This window comes from Ursus arctos, unplaced genomic scaffold (genome assembly GCF_023065955.2).
Source record: "Ursus arctos isolate Adak ecotype North America unplaced genomic scaffold, UrsArc2.0 scaffold_28, whole genome shotgun sequence".
Classification (NCBI taxonomy): Eukaryota; Metazoa; Chordata; class Mammalia; order Carnivora; family Ursidae; genus Ursus; species Ursus arctos.
The window spans coordinates 18,723,368-18,750,820 of record NW_026622963.1 but is presented as its reverse complement, the minus strand read 5'-3'; the positions used below and the strand labels follow the sequence as shown (position 1 = coordinate 18,750,820).

The 27,453-nt window shown below is 44.1% G+C and overlaps 2 protein-coding genes across 2 annotated transcripts in view; one reads left to right on the top strand and one right to left on the bottom strand.

Moving 5' to 3' along the window:
• The window catches only part of FAN1 (FANCD2 and FANCI associated nuclease 1), a 31,493-nt gene extending 26,335 nt beyond the window's left edge, over window positions 1-5,158 (top strand). Inside the window, exons 11-14 of the mRNA XM_026510316.4 lie at window positions 525-628; window positions 1,197-1,391; window positions 1,991-2,119; window positions 4,896-5,158. Coding sequence (XP_026366101.1) covers window positions 525-628; window positions 1,197-1,391; window positions 1,991-2,119; window positions 4,896-5,033 — 566 coding nt within the window. The 3' untranslated portion in view covers window positions 5,034-5,158. The remainder of the gene's footprint in view (window positions 1-524; window positions 629-1,196; window positions 1,392-1,990; window positions 2,120-4,895) is intronic.
• A 901-nt stretch (window positions 5,159-6,059) lies between these two features.
• MTMR10 (myotubularin related protein 10) overlaps window positions 6,060-27,453 on the bottom strand; it is a 56,496-nt gene continuing 35,102 nt past the window's right edge. Inside the window, exons 7-16 of the mRNA XM_026510319.4 lie at window positions 22,428-22,599; window positions 21,697-21,784; window positions 21,525-21,613; window positions 19,059-19,189; window positions 17,743-17,812; window positions 17,129-17,199; window positions 14,797-14,966; window positions 13,535-13,705; window positions 9,804-9,986; window positions 6,060-9,199 (exon numbers count right to left, since the gene is read on the bottom strand). Coding sequence (XP_026366104.1) covers window positions 8,603-9,199; window positions 9,804-9,986; window positions 13,535-13,705; window positions 14,797-14,966; window positions 17,129-17,199; window positions 17,743-17,812; window positions 19,059-19,189; window positions 21,525-21,613; window positions 21,697-21,784; window positions 22,428-22,599 — 1,742 coding nt within the window. The 3' untranslated portion in view covers window positions 6,060-8,602. The remainder of the gene's footprint in view (window positions 9,200-9,803; window positions 9,987-13,534; window positions 13,706-14,796; window positions 14,967-17,128; window positions 17,200-17,742; window positions 17,813-19,058; window positions 19,190-21,524; window positions 21,614-21,696; window positions 21,785-22,427; window positions 22,600-27,453) is intronic.

Here is a 27,453-nt window from a genome sequence, read left to right as displayed (position 1 = left end):
GACAAAGCAGTGGAATGCTAGGTCCAGTGAGGTGGATGGAGACAGCACCTGGTAGGTCAGAGGGCACGGGCTGCCGGGTGCCGGTCTGTCTCCGATAGATCTGTTCTGGGAAGCCTTTCTGCAAGTGTGGCGAAGGGGCCCTGCACCGGAGCCCCGCGCAGCGTTCTTAGCCCACCCACACCCACCAGATTGAACCCGTGAAGCCTGAGGAGGGAATATGCTTTTATTTATTTATCTTTAAACACGTTCCTTACATTTCTCACTAAAGTTGGAGAACTGCTACTTATTGGCTCTGAAATGTGTATTTGAGTTTTCTCGTAATTACTAAGATTTTTGCTTTTAAACGAGCCTTCTGTATATAAGCAGTGTAATGTAAACAAATGAGCTAGAAATGGCAAGAAAACAGCATTTGCATTTGAAACTAAAATGTATTATTTCCTTCAAATTGAGTAAGCAGTAGGTTATGGTGATGGTTTTTGAAAAACAGAAAAACCTGACTCCTGTTTGTGTGGGCTTTGTCTTAGGGATTCACGGGGAAGGGTCCACCTTCAGCACGCTGTGTGGCCTCCTCCTGTGGGACATAATCTTCATGGACGGGATACCGGACGTCTTCAGAAACGCCTACCAGGTGCTCAAGTGACGCCCTGCCCGGCGTGTGCTTCTTTTAGGCGAGCAGATGCTTCTGCACTTTGTGACTCTTGCCCACCCATGTGCTGTGTGTCTGCAGCCATCAGAAACCTGCCAGCGACGGTCTGGGATGGTGCTAAGTCTCTGTAAGAATAGTTGTTAATTTTACATTCAGAGTCATAGATCTTAAAATGTAAGTCTGTTCAGTGTTCAACTTGAACCTACTTTACCTTCATTCGACTGGAAACTTGTAGTGGGGGTTGCTTCAGCTTCAACCTTGACCAGTCTCCTGCCAGGGCCCGGCGCCCTTGCGTGTGCTGTCGCACGCGCCTGCTGAGAGCGCCACTGATGTAAACTGAAGGCTCTTTTCACCCATTACGACTCTGACAAACTAGGGCAATACGTGGCTTTATGTTTAGATTACCTAGATCATTTTTACATATCTTTTGAGAAGAATGTGTCAATGTAATCAGATTGGCCAGTTTCCAGATTTTATGGGTATTGGGTGTTCTTCTGATGAACGGTTCTGTCCCGGCACAGTACGAGAGCTTGTTTTCCCTGTGACGTAGGCCTCCCCGCTGGACTTGTGCACAGACAGCTTCTTCGCCAGCCGGGGGCCGGCCATCGAGGCCAGGCTGCAGCAGATTCACAGTGCGCCTGCCGAGAGCCTGCGAGCCTGGGTGGCAGCCGCGTGGCAGGCCCAGGAAGGCAGAGTGGCTTCCATCGTCAGCTGGGATCGCTTTGCTTCTCTTCAGCAGGCTCAGGTGAAAATCGGCGGGAGGCTTTGGTCAGAAAGGAACCCCTCCCAGTGCCAGGTGTCCTTTTGGCAAGATCTGCGTACATGTGTGTACGTGTGTGTGCACATGTTTCTGTATGTGACGGCGCCTCTGCATACATCTGTGTAGATGAGAATCTCCTAGTTCAGATGCCGCTGGTAACAGTGGGACATGTCAGGGCACAAAATAATCCCAGGGATGCCTTCTTCCCCTTAGCTGACAGCTTCCCTTTGCCTGACCTGTGACCCTCAGCAGGGAGGATGTTTTCCTGTCCCTGCAACTACTGGCCTTTGTCACTGTCATATTCCTGAGTATTTACATCAAATTCCCCCTTCCTCAGCTGTTCCCCAGGGTTTTCCTGGCTGGACAGAAGTCTGACTGACCGAAGGAAACCTGATTTCCCAGAGCTTGCCAGTGGGCATTTTGGCTGGCGGCTTGGCGGACCTGGCCCAAGAGGCAGAATGACCCCTGCTGTCCTTGGAATCCATTTCTGTGGAATTACAGTTTTCTCCATCTCGTGGTCAGTGAAAGTATTTCAGGATCTCTGTCATAAGGAATGGCTAACCATTCACGTATTTTGTGTTCAGGATCTCGTTTCCTGCTTGGGCGGCCCCGTCCTCAGTGGTGTGTGCCGGCGCCTGGCTGCGGACTTTCGACACTGCCGAGGGGGCCTCCCCGACCTGGTGGTGTGGAACTCCCAGAGTCGTCGCTTTAAGGTCAGTTGCGCCAAAAGGAAAGTCCTATTTCTACAGTAATTTTATTAGCAGCTTAATCAAAGGCTACAATCTAGGCATTTCTTTCGTGATTATTGGCAAGATTGAGTCCCTCGAAAGCTGTTGGACCAAAGGCCACGCACGGATCCTTGGTGGCTGTTGACGGGGCCCTCCTCCTCAGCCCCTCCTGTGGGCTCCTTTGCTCTCCACCATGCAGCCCTCCACTTGGCAGCTCATTCATCAGAGCAGGCAGGTGAGGAGAGCCAGAGTGTGACCAAGACGGGAGTCAGTCTCTTATAACCTGATCTCAGAGAGGACATTCCATCAGTTCTGCTGTATTCTTCTGTTAGAAGCAAGTCGCAGATTCCAGCACCCCCTCCAAGGAAGGGATTCTGCAGGTGTAGACACCAGGAGGCTGAGATGACCGAGAGCTTTTCTCTAAGCTCCCCAGCAGTGAGGGCCTTGCCACGTGTTCTCAGCTCAGGGCCACCCTTGCCTCACGCTGGTTCTCCCTGCTGCCCATCCCAGGTTGGTTTTTATTACTGAGTTCTGAGATTAAAAAAAATTCTGGATACAAGTCCTGTACCAGATATATTTCATCCCAGGCTGTGGCTTATCATTCCATTCTCATAATAGTGTCTTTTGAAGAGCAGAAATTTTAAATTTTGGTCAAGTCCAGCTTCTCTGTTCTTTAACGGATCATGCTTTTGGAGTCATGGGACCTCTCGGACTGAGACTGTGGATTTGTGTACTTCTTGCAGTTCTATCCAGTTTGCTTCATATGTTTTGAAGCTCTGTGATTAGATGTATAAACTTGAAGGCCTGTCACATCCTCTTGATGAGTCGATCTCTTCATCATTGTGAAATGACCCTCTTTTATTCCTGGTAGTGTTCTCCACTCAGAAATCAACTGGTATTAATAAATAGCCACTCCAGCTTTCTTTTGATTAGTGCTAATAGGACATATCTTTTTCTGTTCTCTTACTTTTAACTTATTTCATCTTTAATGGGTTTCTTGTAGGCAGCATTATAGCTGGGTCTGACTTTTAAATTCAGTTTGACAGCCTCTTGCCTTTTAATTTGTTATTTGGACCATTTACATTTGATGTAATTATTCATGATTGGCTTTAAAGCTACCACCTTGCTACTTGTTTCCTGTTTGTCCAGCTCTCGTTTTCCTTTTCTCACCTTTTTCTACCTTTTTTTTCTTTTTAAAGATTGTATTCTAATCCTTTGTTGGCTTATTAGCTATAATTCTTTGTTGTAAGTGGTCGCTCCAGTGTGGACAGTTGTAGATCTGAATCTTCCTGTCTTTCAAGTGATGTTATGCGATTCCATGTGTAGTATTCCATAACAAGAATGTTTTTATATCTCCTCTCCTGGCCTTTGTACTGTTCATACGTCATATTTCTACATGTTATAAACTCTACATTTTTTTGCTTTCTACAGTTGATTTAAGAATCTTTATAATTACTCACATAGATACAAATTATTTTTCCTCCCCTAGATACAAATTTTTTTTTTCAAAGATTGATTTGAGAGAGAGAGAACACGAGCAGGGGGAGGGGTAGAGGAAGAGGGAGAGAGAGGGAGAGAATCCTCAAGCCTCTGCTGAGCAGGGAGCCCGATGGCGGGGCTTGATCCCAGGACCCTGAGATCATGACCTGAGCCAAAATCAAAAGAGTCGACGCTCAACTGACTGAGCCACCCAGGTGCTCCCTAGATAAAAATTCTTACCGCTTGTTATTCCTTTGTAAAGATCCAGATTTCTACGTGCTGTTGTCCTCCTTCTGCTTGAAGAACTTTAACACTTCTTGAAATGGAGGACTGCTAGTAATGAACATTTAGGTTTTCTATGTCTAAGTCTTTATTTCATCTTTGCTTTTGAAAGGTATTTTCTCTGAGGAAAAAATTCTGTGTTGATAGTTTCTTTATTTTGAAATACTGGTCCATTGTCCTCTACCTTGCATTGTTTTTTAATGATAAATGTGTAGTCTTTCCCTTTAGGCTTTAAAAAGTTCTAGCTGCTTTTAGAATATTCCCTTTATCACCAATTATGCAATTTAATCATGTTTCTTTGTGTAGTGTTATGTTTCTGTGCTTGGGGTTCACTGATCTTTGGGTTTATAGTTTCCATCCAATTTGGAAAATCCGGATAGGTTTTATTGCTGTTTCGAAGTTCAGTGATCTGCAGTGACTAGAACTGACACAGTTCCACCCTCACGGAGCTGCTGTGTAACAGTCTTGTCTTCTGTAAAATGCCGTGGAGGGAGTGCACGGGAAGGACCCTGCTTAGAGATGTGCCGGACCTCTCTGAGGTGAATTTAAGCTGAGCATTGAAGGGCAAGAAGTCAGACATGTGAGGAACAGCAAGAAATGTCCTGGGCAGAGGGAACAGCAAGCATACGGAAGGGCCCTTCAGTTGCAAAGAGGTTGGCAGGAGCTCTGGACTGGTTGGCAGGGTCCAGACCATAGTTTTGTAGGTGATGGCAAAAGTTTGGACTTAACTGCAAATAGAAGATAATCAAAGGGTTTTTAAGCAGGGGATCAACAATCTAGTGCATGCTTTATTTTTCAACTGCAGATTCAGAATCCATTTACTAATTCTCTGTAAAGAACTGCCTACTTTCTTCAGAATAATTCTCAGTGAATTTCATACGTATGTCTTTGTTTTATGTATGTTAAGTAGAGCAGTAGAAGTGAAAACTACTCTAGTGTACTTGGCTATTCTGTTTCAGGAAGATACTAATAACTAACTTTTTAAACACTTACATTCCAGCTGGTGGAAGTTAAAGGCCCCAATGATCGTCTTTCACATAAGCAAATGCTCTGGTTGGATGAACTGCAGAAGCTGGGGGCCGACGTAGAAGTCTGCCACGTGGTTGCCGTGGGAGCTAAGAGCAAAAGCCTCACTTAACTGAGAGCTGTGGAGTTGGGGGTGTCTGGTGACACATGGGTTGATTTTCAAATGCATAAAACATCATTACATTTTATTTAACTTTGATTTTGTTAGGTCAGTAATAAACCGGAGAGTTTAACTCATCATTGTACCGTGTCTGTCTGTGTCATAAAACTTGGTCTTAGCTTGAACGTACTCACTGATTACACATAGCAGGTAATGAATTTTCTAGAAGGTCAGAGCCTTGGTGGCCATTTTAGGAAATGGATGCATCTATGTTATTAAACTAGACTTGCGAAACAGCTGGCAAAAATCCAAACAAATGGGATGTTTCACAGCTTTTTGTCTTTTATAAAAGTAGCATACCCAATGTTTCTAGTAAGTACATTGGAGAGACTGAATTTAAGGTTTTCTATAGTACCCTGATACACTCAACTCTTAAACATTCTTGTTTTATGATTATCTAAGAAGGATACAAACAAATGAAAATTCTCTGAGAATTAAAAACAAATTTTCATTAAGTTCCTTAACTTTTAACTTGCTTTTACTAATTGGGCCTAGATCATCAAAGGAATGAACAGTCTTTATCAAAGGCAACTGTCCCTTTTCATCCCTAACCTCCCTAATGACTAGAGGAGCAATTTTCTGTATAGATGGTGTAAATGCAACAGGGCTATTCGTAAGAGCCCTAGGCCAAGGAAGGTGTATGGTAGGAAGGCAACTAACCAGAATGATAGGACCAGGAGTCCAGGACGGGAACCCCAGTCTCCCCACAGACTAGTTCTGAGACCTTCTTAGGGAAATGTTACTCCCAGCTTGGTAATTTATTGACTGAAAGGACAGGTTAGGGCAGGTCCATTAATACCACATGGCCTTAACTACAGCCAGTTCTGAATCGATGTTAAAAATGTTACCGATCACTACCTTGCTTTAGAGCAGGCAAAAACCTGAGTGGATGACGCGCCCTAGCTGGAAGAAGATGCCTTCGCTTCTTGAATCACTGCGTTCTTGCAGATGGTTTCACACTGAAAACACAACAACCAATTTCTGTGGAAATTTTATTTAGCAGTCAAAATTTCCTTCACATTCATCACTGTTGAACAAGATCTCTCATCTTCCTGCTCATCCTACTTTAACTCAAGTCATAATTTTAGGCACAAAGGTTTTAGTTTTCTCTCAAAATCAAGTTCTAACTACTTGAGGTTACTGTACGGCAAGCAGGTTTTGTTGAAGGTACATTGACTAATTTTCACCCTCTGTTAGCACAAATTAATATACTTTTCTTAAATAAAGTTAAGACATTTTTGGTTTTAAAACCGGTTTCCATCATAAAATAACAGTAAGACATTGTACATCTCTCAGTTCAGTACGAGGAAGTCCCAAGCTGTCTGGGGCCCGCGTGGCGTCCAGTCGGCACGCACTTGGCTTGCAGGGCGGTGGGGCCGGAGCGTGAGGCGCTCTCCGGTGTGGCGTCCGTAACCACACGTAGGGCTTCGGTCGCCACCACGTCCCTTCTGCCAGCAGAGGTGCCAGGCAGCTTTACGATGGCCAGGACTTGAAGCTGTGATAGTCGTTCTTCATATTATGCACGATAAACTGGCACAATAATCATGATACAACAACTGTCCAGCAAAAATAAACGAAAAACCATATTTTACTACATTTGATTATCATACAAAAATATGCGCATTTTCTATTTTTAAACAGTATTAATAGTACCTACTCTTTTTTAAACTTGTAAATTAACAAAAAATTGCTAAAGGAGTTGAAATAAATGTGTGAGGAAAGAGAAGTATAAAGAAATAAATGCTCAACAATCCCTCTCCAGAACCCCCCAATTTAGAATAATTTGTAATAATTAAAAGGCAGCTTAATCAAAAAGGGAGAGTTATTACACTTTCTATGGCAGGATATGCTGTGGGATCTTAAGGGGATTGGAGCTGGTTTCCAATCAAGGACTATAAAATGTTTAATGGCAACATGCTATTTTTTTTTTATATAAACTGAAAAAAGCCCTTTTTTCTAGGCAACAAGCTGGCAAAAACATTGGGTTTATCCCCAAGACGAATTTCCTAAGACATTTATAAGAACTTCTGTCCCTTGAAGTCCAGAGACATCCATTTTAAAAGGCGAATAATTCAAATAGAAACAGCTATTCGTTAACACTTAACAGTAAAACACTGCTTTGAAAAAACCTGTTTTAGAAAAGATAAACTAACCACTTCACTATAAAACTTTTTTAAAGCTTAAGATGGCAGTTTAAGAAACTAACAGCCCAATTTGAACATCCATCCTGTAAACGGGGTGTGCGCTGGCGTGAGGGGTGGAAGCTTCGGCTCGGCCCCCACGGCTCTGGCTGGGTTCCTGTCCCACAATCGGACCCACACACATCTTTGCGTGCTCCTCCATGTCGACACCGCCGGCAGAGGCCAGGGGCGGGGGCTTCTCTCCACATGAAAATGGCAGTATTTGGAGAGAAGTACACTTCTATTTCTCCTGCTGGCACTAAGAACTTTGGCGGTGGGAGGAGGGACTTCCGTACAGGCGAGCGGACTCACGGCCTCATCAGTTACTTCCAAGGGAAAGTGTCAGCGACAGTGGACCACACTGGAAATCCTGATGGAAGTGCCCCAAACGCCTCTGAGCCAGACCTCCATTTCTGAGGGGGGGTTTCAGCGCGGACAGCACTCACCCCCTGCTGCTATCACACCAACCCGGACCTCCCCACAGGCCCGCTGTGTCCTCGCTGACTTTCAGAGGGAAGGAAAGGGAGTTTGGGGGACTCCTGGCTATTGGTATGAAGCTCAGTGGTGAAAAGCCTGTTTCCAATCTGCAGGCTTTTAACACCCTAATTTTAAAAACTGAAATTGTGTTTTACTTTGTGTTAATGCATACCTTAATTAATATTAATGTCAAAGGCACTTCTAAGTTTGTATTATCTACAGCAAATGCTTTTCAAGTCAACAGTGCATATTAGTCCTACGAAGGTAAAAGCAAACTCATGATTTTAAAACACAGTGATCTACGGTCCCAAAGAAGGTGATCTACAATAAATTATGGCCTTGGAAATACTGAACCCTCAGGTGAGTTCAATTAGAACGGAGTGACCAGAAAAATACACGAATACCTCCTAGCGCCTGTGAGGGGCGCTTACCAGATGCGTCTTGAAAATCTATTAAACATTAAATTTCTTAACTTTCCTGATGCCTGCTTCTGTGGGGTGCTCATCTGAGGGCCAGGTAACCTTTAGTAGGTGGCAGGAGAAAATGGACACGGACAAAACAAATGCCACAGATAAAACCTGATTCGTTTGCTCACAGTAGTAAGAGTGGGGGAATGTCTGCCTACAGATCACCGAACTGAGCCAGACCTGAAATGACAAAAAGAGGCCATAAAAAATAAAAGTTCTGCATATTTTTTTTTTAAATTATGAAGGAAGCATAATTCAACATGTTCTTAAATATTAGTGCAAATTTCAACTATTATTCTGACACAGAAAATTCTTAGAGCCTCAAATGCCTAGGTTAGCAATTTTAATGCAGAGGAAAAGTTTGTCTTCCCTCAAAACGTTCAGAAAATAGTACATTTTAGTCTTCATTTGCTAGTGTCTCAGTAGATAACCATATTTTGGCCCCACTTAAAAATTTGCTTAATGGTGTTCCTGAAATGCTTCGTCTGCAGAGGTTGCCCACGGGGGAGAAGGGAAAGGAGGAGGAGAGGAACTCTGGTGTCCCCGAGGCGTCGTGCGGGCCACTGGCTCGGAAGTACATCCTGCTCTTGTCCAGCTCCGCGTAGCAGGCTTCCAGCGGGCCGGCCCGGTGCTGCCGGAGCGTCCTGCTGAGCACGTCCACCTCGTCGGCCAGCACGGAGAGCTTGTGAAAGGCAGTGATGAAGCCCCCGAGGTTGATCTGGGCCTCGGGCACCCAGCGGAAGTAGCAGAGTTTCCAGAGTTTCACGTGTGTTCCGGAGAGATGTGGCAGAATGACGCCGTGCAGGTCGGCTGGTTTGGAAAACCACTCTCTAAAGTACCGCTCCATCCCGCTGTTCTGGCTCTCGGGCTGCTGAGGAAGGTCGGGCTTTGCTTCTAATATTAATGAATTTCTCCTTGGAACTAAGTCTTGGTCACTGATGATTCCATTCTTTAAGGAAGCTGGCATTCCTCTCAGTGTGGAGCTGTAGTTTTTCTGTACAGAAGAGAGAGTTTAGCATTATTTCTGCAGAACTCCCCTTTTTGGAAAGACAGTAAAGAGGCAGTGGCAAATAGAAGCCTAGTACCATGAAAAACGGTGGAACTGCAGCCATAAAGAACATTCTGTTACTTCCCCTGTAATACTCATCCCGATCCTCCTTCACTGGAGACCCATTTGTCTTAGGAACAGACCCTGGCTATTAGCACTCGCCTGCACGGGGGTGGGGAGGTGATACACCCTGTTCATTAATTTGCTTAAGTGCAAATTTCTCAGACTTCTGCCTTAGGAAACAATGTAGACCTGGCTCATTCTAGAAAGAACAGGCAAGTGGATGGGTTTCAGGAATGAGGCCTCCCAGGCTCAGAGCTCCTATCTGCTAAACCCTAGAGGCTGAGCAGCTCTGTGGGCCTCAGTCACCAAGAAGAAAAGTCAGGGCAGGGTCATTTCGGTTACAAAGCGAACGATCCCTCAAAACCTGCACTGGCAGTGTTGTTTAGGGACATGACTTGGCTCTTAATACTCAGTGTTCTGAAGATACGCCTTGCGTGAAGTTGAGCAGACACCAGGTTTTTATCGTCAGTGCATTTTTGTAATTTACCTTTGTCCGTTTGAAAGATTTCACAGAACCGTTCTGTACACAAGGCGTGCTCTTTCCGATGTACAAGGGGTTATGAAAAAGGGTGCGATCCTTTGCTGTAAACTGAAGAGACCAGTCCCAAACCGAGGGGAATTTTAAACCCTTTTCGTCACCCAACTGGATATTTTTGCTGATAGCAAATTCCTGCAAAATAAAATATTTGAACACCTGTGAAAAGATGCCAAATGAAAGATTTTCTTAAATATACTCTTTTGTGACGAGCCATTCATCGCTATTTAAGTGGAATTTTCTGGACTGCAGCAACTCTAGCCCCTGAGAGAAGAAACATTCTTGGCACCACGGATCAGAGGGACACCTCACATGCTGTGTGAGCAAGGAGAGGGCATTTTCTTCTGGAAGCCACCAAGGAAGCTGGGCCCTCTGAGCAATGAGTATGTTATTACAGGTGAAATTTCACAGAAACGATACCACAGAGTCTTAGACACGTCACAGTTACTTTGTACTTGGAGCATTTAACTTTCGGAGCACGTGACTGTGCACTTAGGTTTACCTGCTGGGCATAAACTTGGTGAATGGATGTGCAAGACAATCTTCGGATGGAAACCACTGCCGTCTATTTTACGCCGCTGTTCTAGGTGGACAGCCACCCTCCGCTAACCACCCAGTGACCTTCGACACCTGAACCACAGCCCAGGAGCAGGGAGGAGGGAATCCCACCTCCAGGCCGCTCTGGGCTCACGGGGCCCGGTGAGGCAGCGGCACAACGCTGCGGGGTGATGGTCCGCCCCTTCCGCGTGGAGGTGAGGAACATCTCAAACCATGACCCTCATCTCGGCTGAGGGACAAAAGCAGATTACTGGCTCTCTGGAGGAAATATCTCAAGATACTGATTCTCTGGATGGTAAATGATGATGGATTCTTATTTTCTGCTTTGTACGTTTCAGTATTCTCCAAAAAAACAAGAATTTCTTTGGAAATTAGAAAAAAAGGCAAAGACTAAATGTCATCAGAAAAGCAGCACTGCCGTGAGGAGGCCGGTTCCACGCCACAGGGGTGACCAGGTGTGACCCACGCCGCCATGTCGGCTGGGGGCCCACAGGAAACAGGTCAGCTATCTAACAGCACAGGGCATTTTACAACATTGTCTATTTCAAATGAGTAAAACTGAACTCACTAAGTACTAAATATATTTAAAAAAAATTTTTTTTAGTTATTTGAGATTTCATCACATATGTGCATGTATAAACAACCCATTCAGTATTGTTAAAAGCTGAAATCTAGTAAAATATAAACCCCAACCTGTTTTAATGGCCCTCAGGAAAATATATAGAAATCAGTCATCTTTTTTTCAAATGTGGAAACTAAAAATATCTCCAAGGAAGAAGATCAGATTTTCCACAGACAGTACCTGAGCATCCAAGGCGGCCTCAGAGTGGAGAAAAGAAGGAAACATCTTTGTGGAAGGGACTGAGAACACTGGTCATGCTAAAAATCAGGACCTTAAATCAACAGTCAGTTTCCTAGGAAGGGAGGAGGAGGCACTGACGGCCTCCAGTCTGGCTGTTACACTAAATCATGAATATGAAGTGCTGAGGGAAGGGAGGGATCCAATGTTAGTACTTGCCAGAAAAAGCTTTTGAAAAAAGCCAAGTTAAAAAAATACAGCACTGAAGCACAGACCAGGAAAAACAGATGATACACTTTAAAAAAATATTTGTTAACTTTTATTCCTGGATGGAAATGTATTTGTAAACATATGTCGGCACATCCAGAATCCAGCCAAGGCTCAGGGTGAGGAGTGAGTGTCTCCAGGAGGCCAACCTGGGCTCCACAGAGCTCTCCCCCCACGCCCACCCAAGGCACTGTGGTCATTGGGACCTCCAGGCCGACGTGCTGGCATTTTACATCTGATGTTTTACTTCTAACAAGGCTATTTGATTTCCTAGCCTCGTGTACATTTTTAGGCTCAACTGGTGTGTGTGTGTGTGTGTGTGTGTGTGTGTGTGTGTGTGTGGCGTGTGTGCAAGCGTGCCTGGGTGCGGGCACAGGTGTGCTCTCCAGGCAGTGGAGCGGGGGAAGGGAGAAGCACCAGGGGCAGGCAAACACCGCAGTACAGGCCCCAGACAACAAGGGGCACAAGACTGATAATGCTCAGTGGACAAGAAATGAAAAGGAGCAACCCGGAGACTATTCACTTTAGGAACAAATAGTTTCCCACACTTCAGGAGCCCAAGCCCACCACTGGTCTCAGCAGAGAACTGGGATAGGTTACGTTCTTCTAGGGAATTAGAGAATATATTTTATGAAAATCTCCTTTCCAAACTCTCCAACCTAAAATAAATAGCCTGCGACAGTGCTGAGTTTCTCTGAACCTAAGACCCTGGAGAGCAGCACCGCTGAGACACGGCTCACCTGCCCTGAGGTCAGACCTGCTCCCTCCTGTCTCCTGCTTCTCGTAACAAGCCCCCAGGTCCGCTCCTTTACTTTGGGATGTTCCTCGTTAATAAAGTTCTTCCTACTGCAACAGCCTGAATACAATCATCTCCTTAGATGTCCAGTGCACTTTGTCTTTCCCAACCACATCCAGAATGATTCATTTCTTTAGGAAATAGTGCAGCATAATGCTTCACAGTTTACAAAATGTTTTCAATTCACAAAGGTAATACTGTTAGCTTGGTGGATCCATTTTTACAGATGAGGAACCTGGGCTCACCATTCTCCCAGACCTTGGGCGGGACTCACGTTAATCCAGGCCACATCGCCTGGACAAGGGCCTTACCACCAAGGCTGAGGACCCCACATCTCACTGTAAAGGCAAACCCCTTCTTAGAAAGTCTTCCTAGGGGCCCAAAAGAGCTGCTCTTTCTGTTTCTCTCAATGGTTATTGCAGCGTTTACCAGCTATTCCCATTGTTGGTTCAAATGTGGGTGAGCCAGAACCTGTGGTTCTGGAAGGTTCTACCAGCGGCAATTGGAAGTTATTCTCAAGTTTGGCTTGAGACCCCCTCCTTAGTCATGATCTTCCTCTAGGTCAATGAAACGTGACTAAAAACTGATAATCCTATCCCAAAGGGACTGCTGTGTGGCAGGTGGGACTGATTCTGTGATTACTGCGTAAGGCAGCACCCACTGAGTATCTCAGTCTAGCACCATGGCTACCCTTCATCTCTGACAGTCCCTCTCCACAGAACTCTTGAAGCAAATAACCTTGCTTTATACAACTTTTATTCTAGGAAATAAAAGTCCTCTAACAGGACCTTTTTAATTATCCATCCGGATAGCCTAAATGTGAAAATATAAATATAAAAGCACATTTAAGGTAGTTAAAATAATTTACATCTTTAAAAACTGGTTGCTTTTTAAAAATTATTACATATCACATTTTCTTTCTCTCTCTTTTTTTTAAGTAGGCTCCACATCCAACAAGGGGCTTGAACTCATGACTCTGAGATTAAGCATTGCATGCTCTACCAACTGAGCCAGTCAGGCACCCCTAAAAACTGGTTTATTATGAACAATGTACATCAAGAAAAATACCTAAAGTGCTCACCCATAAAAATGAAACAGGTTCCTAGATTTTTCACGTCTTTAATTCATTCAGAAACTGCAGCTTAAAATGGTATCTGAGATAGTTTTAATTTACGTGTTTTAAATATGCAGCTAATTGTACTTTAATTCTACAACAAAAAAGCTGTCGGACCCAGAAGTCGCTATTGCCACAGCCTCGCTTACCGTGCTCTGTTTCACCCGCTGGTGAGGAGAGTTGAAGAGGAAGGTGCCGAAGAGGGAGATGCGGGTGCTGTCGTACAGCACTGCTAAGTACGTCTCCGAGAACTCAAAGGCCGCCGGGTACTGGTCAAGCAGCTGCCACGTGGCATCCAAGAACAGCAAAAATAAGGGAGACTGGCAGACACAGACAGAACACGGGATCATTTAATGTTGTCCTTCAGTTGTTCCCATTTATTCCCAACTTTATGGCTCATATTAAGAAAGAGATTACTAAGAAAATAATCTCGGCCTAAACTGAGCCAAGGCTATGCGGACAGATTGAACAGGGCTTATGTCAAAGCTCAGAAGTAGGTTCAACTGCCAGACATCACAGCCCTTCCTTTCCGAACACTCATATCAAGTTGAAATGGTGAAGTAAACAGGCAGGTGTCACTGTATGAATGGGGGACACTAAAATATGTGATGAAGCCTGTCCTGGAAATAATTCTTTAGAACATGAAAAAAAGAAAAAAGTAACCCCAAAGAAAAAAATAACTTCTGTAATTCGCTTCTGGTGGACCGTGCAGGCTCAGCATCCAGAAACTTCCCGGAGTTTCAGAAAGCGGTTGGCATTAGCTTCTACATCACATGGGGGATCCCCAAGGACAGCAGCTGATGACAGCGACTGTATCCTGGAGTCCCGGCAACTTAAAAGTGAAGTAGTCACTGCTGAGATTTCCTCGGACGGTGCAGTCTGTCGTGCACCATGAGACGGCACGCGTCACACTGTGCTCTCTGCAACAAGCACGTCCGTGAGACGCTGGTGGGCCGTTCACAGCTCTCTCCACCTCTGCATCCAAGGCAGCCACTATGCCCACAGCTGTTACAAAGACGTCCTTCCCCAACTTTCCATTCCCCACATGTGCCCCATTTTAAGAAAATGTGATATTCCAAAACTGATTTTTCAAAATACCTAATGTGCTCATTATCTCCTCTGCAGAAGTGATAATACAGCATTTTTTTCAAGTAGTTTTCAACTTGGAGAAATGCAACAATTTTTTTTTTAATTTCACCTATATAGTTACAATAATCTTCGTAAGTGCATCAATTTGGATGTTAATCCATCGTTCAGTCTTAGACTAAAGAAGCTAAGCGTTACCAAATGCAATATTTAATAAGGCTCCTCGCCTCTCTTTATAGACAGAACACCTCTTCACACGAGGACATGAATTTTTTCTTGTGCATACTTGAAGACTCCCTCCCAATGAGCATTACAATTCCCTTACCTCTTTCTCGGATCTCTTTAAGTGGTTGCATCTGTCTAGGAACTGGTATCCAGCCATGACCCACTCTTTCTGGATCAGACTCTGAAATCCTGTAATTGTCCTAAAATGGGGATCCAGCATCACTTGAACAAGAGAAGCTACAATACAGCTCAAGTCTCTTCCCTCCTCCTCTGTCAAGAAAATGGAAAGAAAATGACTACTACATAGAAAAATGCTGAGAGAAAGGGAAGAAAGGGTAAAGTGGATAATACAGTACTCTCTGCCTAGGCTGCCTTCAAAATAATCCAAGTTAGGAAAGTTTGCTGGATTCCAGCAACTCTAAAACATTACAAGACTTTCAGATCAATTAGTGTTTAATGGGAGATAGTTTTTTAGACATGAGTATTTCCCAGAAAATAGAGCATAGCCCTCACACTTTTTACATTTCAGTAGTTTGTGGCGGAAATCTTTCATGAGTCCACTCTACTTCTGTTTCCTAAGAATATTAAATATAATGTAATCTTTCTACTGGCAACTAGACATGGTGACTCAGAAGTGAATGAGGGGGATGGGACTATCCACCGTCATCTAAAAAGGTGGCAAACGTTCTCCTCCCATCTTTAATAGCTGGTGTCCTTTTCAATAATGCCTGTAAATATTCTAATATCAAAGCCAGCCAAAGAAATCAGGAAAAAACTGTCCACAAGTACCCCTTGTAATTAGATTATAAAATCATCAACAAAATATGAGTAAATCAAATTATCTTATGAATGCAAGAATTTATTCCAGGAATGCAAGGTTGGTTTAAAATCTATCTAACAATCAATTAAAGTAACACTTCATATAAATAAAATAAATGATAACAATAACAATCAGAAAAAGAAATAACAATCATTAGATGCATAAAAATCATGTGTGATACAAATTCAAAGTTCATTCCGGATGAAAACTCTCAGCAAACTAGAATATAGAAGGGTACTTCTAGGAATATAGAAGGGTACTTCAACCTGACAAGAGGAATCTGTGAAAACCTGCAACCAACGTCATTCTCTAAGGATGGTAACCCCTAGAACTGAGCAATTCCACTTCTAAGCACCTACCCACAAGAAATAAACACATATGTCCCCACGAAGACTTAGACAGGAATGTTCACAGCAGCGTAAGTCATAATAGCCACAAAATGGAAACAACCCCATATCCATCAACAGCTAAATGTATAAAATGTGGTACTGACAAAGGAATACTATTCAGAAACAAAAAGAAACAAACTGCTGATACATGCTACATGATGAACCTCAAAAACATGTATGTTGAATGAAAGAAGCAAGAAGCAACAGTTCACATAGTGTATGACTCTATTTATATTAGACACCCCAAAAGAGCAAATCTACAGAAATAGAAAGCAGATTAGTGGTTGTCTGGGGCTGGGACACAAGGAATCCTTTTTGGTGTGATAAAAAAATTTCTAAAACTGGACTCTGAACTCTACCTGTACTCTGTATATTTACTAAAAGTTATGGATATCCACACTCAGAGAACATGAGAACACCCACTGGCTGAGAGGAGAGATTACTGGTGGCTGGGCTCTGCATGCATTTGTGAATTAAATAACTCTGATTGCATCGGTTCAGGATTACTTGAAATAGTGCGTCACTATTCTTTTCTCCCCCTATGGGTTTTAAATATCTTTACTCTGCTCAGGTCAGTTAAATTCAATAGTTGGTAAAAATACTTTTGTAAGGTTCAGTAGCATAGCATGTTCATAAACTATGCAGTGTGAATAGATCATAAAATAACGTAGTTCATGGCTTATGAAACTTTATCATCAATAAGCTCAGAAATTCTCTTAGCCGTAAAGTTATTTCACATATAATTATCCTTTGCTTAACTGAAATACTTTTATATTACATTTTACTCTTCCTAAACATCAGAGAGAATTCACATTATTGGCTATTCAACTCCGTCAATTTTTTGATACCAAACAATTTCTTTAGAGTCCAATCCAGTGTGATCCAAAGGCATTTAAACTAAAATTTGCATGAATTCGAAACGTAGCAAGATTAGAGAGAAAGGATGCTCTGCCAAGATTAACACTTTGTATGACTCCAGCAGGAGCTGTGACCCACCCTTCTCACGCCACAGGAAGGAAGGTTTAACACAGGGCAGAATACTGGACTCCTTTCTATTCTTCTGCCTGAACCTGTGGTACCACTGCTGTTCTCGACTGAGGTGCGGAAGCTGTAGTGTGTCTGGTGGCACTATAGTAAGAGACGGCTAGGTGTCATGTGATTGACTGGGCTGTGGTCAGTCACCAAGCTGCCTGGCATGACCACTGTTTTCAGGAACAAATTACCTTGTAGGACGACAGAGAGATGCCGGCTTTCTAGAATGTACACGAGTTCTGCTGAATGTTTAAGGAATGCCCTGAAAAGAGAAAGGGAAAAACACTGTTAAAAAATCAGATTTCCCCTATAAATATTCCTTTAAAAGTACTTGAAATCAAACACACCTAATCTTTCACTATATTGTATTCCCAGTAACCCTTATGAATTTCATTAGTATTTACGTGATTATTCAACAGAGTACATTTTGACTTTCATACGAAATTCATTAACCCTTTTATAAAAAAGGACATGACATTCTTGAAATGATAATCACAAAACAGAGATGGAGAAGAGATCAGTGGTTGCCAGGGGACAGGAGCCCGATGCGGGACTCGATCCCGGGACCCTGAGATCATGACCCGAGCCGAAGGCAGACGCTTAACTGACTGAGCCAGCCAGGTGCCCCTGTACCACTTGGCTTCGATACCATATTCTAGTTATGGAAGATGTTACCACTGGGGGAAGCTGGTGAGGAGCAAGTGGAGCACTGTACTGTTTTTATACCTCCTCTGAGTCTGTAATGATTTCCAAGTAAAAAAAGATAAAAAAATAAAAAATAAAAAAAGAAAGTGGTTGTACAAACCTTACATATTCTAACCACCGAGTATTTTCCAGTGAAGACAACCATTTTTCTTCAGTTTCTTCAAAAGGCTCTGAAATAAATATGGCAAATATATATACACACACATAAATATAATGTATGTATACACACACACGTTTAGGCTTTTTAAACAACTTTACGTGATCAATATCAAAGCTAAGCAAAAAAACTTCAGTTTTTCATATTTAAAAGTTGGCTTTAAGAAAGTATGATGCATTTCCATTTAATGATATAAACATTAAGATGTGTTATGATTCTATACAAAACAAAACAAGGATTCCCCTGGGCCTCGGTTTCCTTCACTCTGGCTTTCAGGGAAACTCCGGAGAGTCTCAGTACCTCTGCCTCCTAAGAGCCAGCGGTTCCCGCCGTCCCGGTGAGCCCATGCCTGGATTCTGGGGCTTCCTGCCTGCAAACCCTGCCCTCCCTGCTTCTCTCCGCCTCCCCTGCCGCCCGCACTGCCTCGCAGCGCACAGTTTCCATGACCGCGGCCGCGGCAGGAACGTGGGCACCTTCCCGGCAGGGCTCGCATACGCTGCCCAGTCCTGCCCGGCCTGTCTCAAGGTGTCTCTCACCTCACGAACTCCAGGCTCTAGTCACACTCCACTTGCCAGATGGCTGATAAGTCCTGCACGTCACTGTACTTTTTTTTTTTTTTTTAACATCTCCCCCCCGCCCCCCCGCCCCTGCTCTCCCTCCAGGCCAGCGCCCCCACATCACTGCAGACCTGCCACAGTGGCTGCCTCTCCTGGCTCCCGGGTAATGGGGGGCTCTCTCAGGGCACCCTTCAGGGAGGACGCACTTCATACCAAAGATGCTTTCTTGAGAGTGACCCCCACCCCAGGACACACAGAGCACCTGAGAAGCACCTGCTCAAACACACGTATTAGAACTCTGAGGCCGCACACACTACAACACGGCTCTGTCCGAAATCCGTGTCAAGGCTTGTGTCTCAAACGTAACTGCATTAAAAACTTAGTACGTTTGTCTGTAAGGTAGCTCGTCGCTCTCCTTGGCGCTTTTACAAAAGGATCCTACTACAACAGTTCATGCTTCGAAAGTGAGTTCATTGGTTTTTTTCCTCCAAATCGAAAAGCAGTTTAAACTTCCTTTTCTAAGAGCTTCTGATATTGTCACATAAAATTTGTACAAATATTTCAATGAGCCTCTACTTAAATATATCTATTTTTATATTTTCAAGAAATATCACTTTTTCTGACATACCTCATGCAATGCTGTATCCCCCGTGCACTATATACATACGTACATACACAAAAAGCAAATAAAAATGAAATTACCATTAACGCATAGTTGCTTAAGTTTCACAAAAGCCGCCTGTATTTCTTGGATATTGGGCAAGGTCTTATCCAAATCTGATTTGTAAACATCACTTCTCTGTGGATGACTTTTAGTTATTGCATTACAAATCCTAATAAAGACAAAATCCATGAGTCATTCATTAATGCCACACGTATTTTTTGAGGACCAATTATGAGCTAAGGCACTATTCTAAGAGCTGGAGACAGATGAAAAAGACTGGTGGGGCCTCTGCTCTCACGAGGCTCCTATTCTTGGTGGTGGGAGGATAAATGAGAAAGTAACAGGCTGGCGTGAAGGCCATGGTGGCATCACCAAGTGAACGCAGGCTAGTTCCAGTCATGTGGCTAGAAAGGGTTTTCTGTAAAAGTGATACTGAAGCCAAAACCCAAATGACTAGGAGCCATGCAAGATCTGTGGGCAAGTGTTCTAGGCAGAGGGACAGTAAGGGCAAAGGTCCTGTGGTAGACACGAGCTTGGCTGTGGAGAAACCTAGAGAAGGCCAGTGGGGCTGAGCTGAGGTGTCTAAGGAGAAAGGGGTAGAGAGAGCTTAGACAATGAAGAGCATCTGTCTTACTTATGAAGGGTGGGAGAGCTGGAAAAACAAAGGAATTAAAACAATCCACAGCTTAATAAAGTTAAAAGGTTAAAAATGCCACTGGCTGTAAGGGTTTAGAATGAACTCTCGCCCAGCAGCGCTGTAGGTTTCCCTCTAATAGCAGCGGCCCTCCCTGTACACTCAACCAGCAGACATGGCAGTCAACAGTGGCCTATGAGAGTGACACGACTGACAGGTCATTTTCAAAGCAACCAAGGTAAAAAATATCCATCAAAGATTACACGAAGGCAGTCACCCTCCTTTCCAGAAACCTGAAGGGTCACTTGATGGCTATTTGCTTCAGCAGCCATGGCTTTTTTAGGTATGGCAGCATGGGAAAAAACCCAAGACCTGGCTGTACCAATAACAGAGGCTCTCTGAGTCGGTTTTCTAAGATCTGTTCCTTTGTTCCCCATCTATTTAGTAAGTATTAATAAATACTACTAATAAAGTAAGTAATAAATATCTGATATGGCAGGTACTTCCTGAGTGCTGAATGTACAAAGGTGTGTAAACATAGTCCCTTCAGCTCACAGCCTAGTAGCAAAGACAGGCAGAAATCAAACTAACACACATATACAATTAAAAACCGAAATAAGTGTTCTGAAGAAAACTGAGAGAGCCATGGAGAATGTGTAACTTGAGGCCTGGTCTACACTAGGAGGTGAGGGAAAGCTTATCTTCAGGAAGTGATATTCAAATGGAGATATAAAGAATGAGTGGGCACTCAGCAGGTCGGGTAGAGAGCGCTCGAGCGCTCCCTCATTGCACTCATGCGCGAGCGCATGAAGAAAGGCAGCCCGGAAGGGAACGGCGCTGGCGAATGTCATGAGATGCGAAAGCCCGGCAGTCCATGGGGCCAGGGCCCGGAGCAACAGGCGTGGTAATGCATGAGACACGGAAGGAAGAAATGAGGGCACCCAACCGCGCACCGGGGAGTGGTGGACACACACGGGTTTGTAAGATTTCGAGAAAGTGAAGAGACGGAATTTGATGAAGGACTGAACGTGGGGAAGGAAGCGAAAGAGAACATATCCAGGATGACTCCCGGGTTTCTGAGAGCAGGCAGGGAGAGGGCGTGGTGCCCATGTGCTGGAATCTGGGTTTGGACCTCAGGAGTTTAAAGGGCCTTGGAGACTTCCATGGAAGATGTCACGTTAGAGACAGAAATGTGATGGTCACTAAAGCCACAGCCACAGATGAACTTCTTTAGGAAGGAAATACAGACTGGACAGCAGTGGCGTCAGACAGGTTCTAGGCAGTCTGCAAAGAGCCAGGGCTGCGGGAGGCAGAGTGCCGGTGAGGAAGGGGCTGCAGGCGAGCAGGACGGCAGGAGCCTAGGCCTCAGAGCACTTTAGGGACAGACAGACCAGTAGTGATGCCCGCCGACTGCTGAATGCCTACTGCTTTAACGATACGGGGATTACTGGTGACTTCAGCAGACGACACCAGACTTGTTTGTGACAGCTTACCATCATCTAAGCTACTGTGACTCTAACACCAAAGACACACTGAACTAATAGAAAAGTCTGATTTATCCGGAAGTATCTCAACTGGAAATCCCTGCACTTTGGAAGTATGTTAAAGGCGACATTGTTATAACAAGACATCAGCAACGTAAGATCCTCCAGTGTCTTACAAGCCAAAGAGTTAACTTATATTTAGTATAACTTAAATGTTAATTTTAATATATGTACATTTTTTTCAAAATGGTAATTCATGTAGAGAATATATGGGGCTAACTAATTAATAAAACTATGCCATTTTCCAACTATTTTCAAGTAGTTAGGAGCTACTCATTCATCACAACTAAAAATGTCTGAAGCAACAGTGGCCACGTCCTGATTACCTCTGGTCAATTTTCCTCTGCTGCAGCACGTCTTTTATGAGGGCCATTCGCACAAGAGCACTGCCATTCGAGTGGCTCCAGCACCACAGCTAGGAGGGAAGCAGAGCCTTTACTAAACTGGGCAGAAAAAAAAAGACATCGGTGCGAATGAAATCCAATAGACATCACTTACTGGCATCCTTCTTCCAACAAAAGAATGGGAAAAGATCTTCAGATCTTGGTCGGCTAAAGAACTTGGCACTACAAAGTATTCTGGAAGGCTGGAGAGGACAAAGCAAACCGTAACCTAAGAGTCCTATGCTTTTGGCAGGCAAGGATGCTTTGCAGGTCCCATATATACACATTTATCCCCATTTAATGTGTACCCTACTTGGCGGCCACATGGCATCTACCGTGGAAGACAGGGCTGACCCCAGACATCTCTGCCTAAAACATGTTTCATGTGGTCAATTATCACAAAACATATATATAGCAGGGGAAAATACCCAAAGGAGTTTGAAATAGTCTCCAAAGTGATTTTTAATCAAAGATGTATTCAGTTTCTGAAAAACATATCCACCTTTGTTCTCTATGGGCAAGGACAAAAGGCACACAAGATAAAACCTAACCAAATCCACAAATCTAAGAAGCTTTAGCTCCTTAGCTCCCTCTTCTAACCGTTCCCATCCCCAGACACCCGGACTGCAGGACACTGCCTGGACAGCAATTCCTAGTGGGCAGGCTCACTGCACCACAACACATCCTCCTTCCTCTCTTCTTCCCTTATCTTTAAAATAGCCACAAAAGCACTATTAAAAAATATTTCACTCACCATAACGTGAAAGTTATCAGAGAACAGAGTTTGACTATTATTCATAAGTCGTCATTCCCAGCTATAAATAAGGTTGTTAAAATTGGACTTACCAAGTGGATATCATGTAACCCTCGTTAATAGAACAAACTCTCCATCCGGAAGCACCTGTCCGCTTGACTTCTCGGTCCCAGTCTGAGTACGTCTCAAAGAGCGGAGTTTTTTGGACGCCGCCGCCACCAGGTCCACTGCCGCCTCCTGAGGGTATCCCATTAATTTTATTGGCTACAAGGAAAAGCAATATTATTAATTTTGTTTCAACAGTCACATTTCGTCCCATGTGTCCTCTCCTCTCTCGGTGCTTCCCGTCAGGAACACACTTGGATGGGACGTCTCCTCCCTGCGGGTCCTTCAAGTCTGCCTCAGATGTTCCGACTGCTCCCAAGGGTCCTGAGAAAGAGGCAGCCCTCCTCTTGTCAGAACTCCTTTTGTCTCGTCCTTATCCAGCTCTTTCCTGACCCCTTCAGTACCGTTAACGTTCTTCTGTCCTTCTACTGGCTCTATCTTTTCCGCCTTCAAACACAAATAGGTCACCTTGCTTTTGAAGACTTTCATTTGACCAAGCTGCACCACTCTAGCTACTGTGCTATACACATTCTCCCTCCTCCGTTACTGACAGTCTTCCCAAAACAATGAACAATGCCAGCTGCCCAGATTTTCTCCTTTTCAACGATCTTCTATCCCTACCATTCCACGGAAGCCACACATGAGCCTCCCTTAACCCCCTGCCCTAAACTGTGGGGTCAATTCAAATCATGGCTCATTTTCCCCACAGTTTTGCCTGGAACAACGAATGCATCCAATCCTGTCTGTTCTCGACCAAATCTTTCATCCTTCTAATACTGACTCCCTACTCTTATCTGTGGCTCATTAAAAAATTCTTGCTCTCCCTATATCATCCTTCTAATACTGACTCCCTACTCTTTTCTGTGGCTCATTAAAAAATTCTTGCTCTCCCTATATCATCCTTCTAATACTGACTCCCTACTCTTTTCTGTGGCTCATTAAAAAATTCTTGCTCTCCCTATATCTACTCAATTTTCCTTTGATAAGTTCACAAGCGTTCCTTCTGCTCCACCAGAGGGCCACTCCCATCTGGGGATTTCTGCAGAGAGCCCACACTTGAATCTCCTTAGCAAGGAGCCCTCTCTCATCGAGAAGAACTGCTGTCCTCTGGGAGATGCCCACAGCTTCAAGAAGGCCAGCAGAGTGAGCGGGAGGAAAGAGGGCATCTCAGCAGTCAGCCTGATCTACCCTGGTAATCTGGGCCGACAGACGGCATGATCTGTCCTGGTCCAGTGTCTCACCGTGTGTCACGGTGCAGGCTGCGATGGTGGTGGCAAGTCTCCAGCCCCACATGCAGGACACGATGTTCTGCGGCACTCAAACCAGCTGCAGCCTGCTACAGGACACAATTCCCCAAAATCATGCTTTCATGGTGCTATACCCTTGTCCCAAACTTTCCCTCATGCTCGTTTTCCAACTTCCTCAAGCAAAACTAAATGGTTTTGCTTAAAAAGCCCTTAGATAATCAACCTGACCTTTCATTACTGCCTAACCCCCGTGCTCCCCTGTAGCCATGGAAACCCCTTCACTATTCCATGAACATGCCATGCCCACTTCTGTGGACCATTTCTTAACACCTGGTGCAAGACAGGTAGTTTTGGAGACCCTCCCATGTGCTAAGGCCTGGAAATTTAAAAATGAGTAAGGTTTTATCCATATCTTGAAAGCGCCAACAAGATGGTGGAGGGTAAGCTCAGCACCAGTCACAGTGAGCTGGCTGTACAAGCGCAATGAGAGCCCAGAGAAGAATGCCCTTAGCGTTTACTGGAGACGGAGGCTGGGTCAGGAGAGGCCTCAGGACCTGACCACACCTGAACAGAGACCTAAGGAATGAGCCAAACATTGCCAGGTGGCTGGTGAGATAAGGAGGTAGGCATGCTGGGCAGAGCAGAACACCAAAAACACAGCATAATTGTATAACATCCAGTCATGAAATGCAGCTAGAGCATGAGGGATGCAAGGGATGGCAGAAGAGAGGCTGGAAAATGAGATGGGGCCAAGACTCTTGGTCTGTGCTGCCCAAAACAGTAGCCACTAGCCACATGATTTAAACCGAAAGACAACAAAATAAAATAAAATAAAAAATGCAGGTCCTCATTTGTACCAGGCACATTTCCAGGTCTCGACAGCTGTATGTAGCTAGCGGCTCCTATAGCAGACGATGCAGAGGAGGCATTTCCCTCCCTGGACAGCGCTACTCTAGATTAGAAACGGTCTTATGCACCACGCTAGGAATTCTGAATTTTATACTTTAAGTGGCATCAAAATTACCCAGTGGTTCTGGTTTCAGCAGAACTTGTTTCATATTAAAATGCTAAAGCAAGCACATATCCTGGAGTGCCACTCCATCTCTGAGCCTTCTCCAGAGTAGCTACATCTGGAAAGTATGCTGAAGAACTCAAGAGCTGTAATCTCTCCAGGATGCAGAACCTTCACGGAATGTCCAGGCCACCATCACTTTACACATGGTGTTCCAGAACACCAAAAACCACAGAAAGCTAGTCAACATTAGAAAACAGAAGCAATTCATATGATTAAAGGGGAAAAAAAAAACCCCATATGATCAGTTCAAAGTGCAGAAAAATATCTGCTCAACACCTACTCGTAATTTAATAAAACAAACTTCAGTAAATTGGGAATAAAAGGGAAATTCCTTACTTGACAAAGGGTAATTACCAGAGACACACAGTAAACATCATCCTTATCAAAATCCAGAACAGAAATGATGCCTGCTATCCTGATTACTATCCAACATTGTACCAGAGGTCCTCGCCACGCAATGAGACAGCTACCACCAAAAAAGAAGTATAAAGAGCACAATTCACCGTTTTTAAAGAGCTATATCAATAGTTTGGCAGGATACCCTCAGCTAGGAGTCTAGAACTGAATACTTTTGAGTGTTTTGAAGTTACACACTTTAGTAAGCTAGGCTGAGAACATACAGTCTACAAGACTGTTTCTCTGGCAAGATTTAGTCTCAAGATCTAACCATGAAAAGATAAATTTTCTGAACATCGGGTGACAAAAACTATAGAATACTGCACTGTTTACTACTTTACAGATTTCGGTTGTTGAAAACCTGTCCATTTCTCAACAATCAGGACTAGGTTATATGTTCTACATCTTCTTCAGTGAGAGCTTATTAGAGAATGTGTAGCAGATACTTAATCTGGCATTAGAGAGTCTGGAAATTCTAATGCCTTCTAGAAAGTCCCAAAGGCCTGATGCCTATGGCCTGCTCTACTAGTGGATTACTAACGGGTGCGCCACAGACTGGCAAAATCAGTCATGTCTGGAAGATCCAGCTTCCCTGAGAGTTACCTGAGGTTTTCGGACAGCTCCTCAGCCAACTAAAAGTGAAAACTAGATAGTAAGCACTCCTGACCTTGGCAATCTTCTTCTTGCTCTTCTTGTTTTTTTAAGATTTATCTGACAGCGAGAGTGAGAGACAGTGCACGCACACATGTGCGCATGAGCTGGGGAGGGGGTGATGGAGGAAGGGCAGAGGGGGAGAGAGAGAGAATCCTCAGACTTCCCAACAAGCGCAGAGCCCGATGTAGGGCTTGATCCCAGGACCCTGAGATCATGACCTGAACCGAAATCAAGAGCTGAATGTGCTCAACCGACTGAGCCACCTAGGTGTGCCCCACCTTGGTTATCTTCTGTGATACAGTTCAGAAGTCTAATCCCATGCTGCACCGAAATTATCAGAGAATTTCCACTTAACTAGCCCCATCTATACTTAGAATAGCAAAGACAATAAAAGTGGTCAACATATGAGAAGAAAGCCTATTGCTTTGAGGATACTGCAGAAATCAGGAGTCATAAAGGATGACAAGGGTAAAAACAGAGCTGTGAAGTTCGACAGGGTGAGTCAGTGAAGTGGTTCTGACTGGGAGGTTTGGACTTTGGGCCTGGGGCAGAGCTGGGATGGCTGCATGTCTAAAAGTTCTTCCAGGGATTCTGATACAGGAGGCTGGTTGGGAAACACTAGTATTCAAGAGACAGAAGGATCGATCACAACCATGTATAGCTACACTGAGAATCTTAGAACTGACAAGCAACAAACTTCTTCTACAATTTCAAATAGACTACGTAACTCTGTAAGTGGTTTTCAAAGCAGCATTTAATGGAAAATCTAATATCAAGGCCTATGTTAATAAAAAGGATAAAATTACAAAATAAAGCACTGTAAAGTACATTTTCTGCTGTAAGACTACATGATAACTTGAGATTACAATCACAACATTTGCAAGCTCAATGTCTGCCATGGAGTAGAGTTACTAACATTGAGGCTGCAGATAACTTCATGAGGTTTTCTTTCTTTCTCTTTCTTTTTTTTAGGTGGGGGTGGGGGCAGTGGAAGAGGGAGAGAGAGAATCTTGAGGAGGCTCCACGCCCAGGGCAGAACCTGATGTGGGGCTCCATCTCACCATGCTGAGATCATGACCTGAGCCAAAATCAAGAGTTGGACACTTAACTGACTAAGCCACTGAGGCGCCCCAACTCCATGAGGTTTTCAATTCTTCAGACTGGAAACATAATCTGACATCTTATCAATTTTATCACAAAGATCAATCTGTACTTTTGTGACATTATTTGCCCAATAATAACCTGAGTGATGAAAGCAGAGTCCTTGTGGTTTCTTTCAAGTTAAAAAAGAAAAAAGCCCAGAACCACTGTGCTTGTTTGTGCCAGCGCCTCCTGAGGGGTTCCCAGCCTGGGGGTTCAATGCATTGTCCCTTTCCTTCGGGATCCTCACAGAAGCACCTGGATGAGTTCTGCAGAGATGGTGTTTTCACTCAAGGGATGCTGAACATGGAAGAAAACCTTAGAGTGCCTAAGGCCATCTAAAAGATTCTTTCCTTAGACAACTGCAGGGGACATCCTCTAACTTCAGATCTTATTCGTGGAAACAGCTTTGTCACCTACCTGCCTGCAAAAAGGACTTCTTTATTCTTTAATCCAGCCAATGAATCAAGGTGGCATCCAGAAGTTCAAGAGTGGATTATT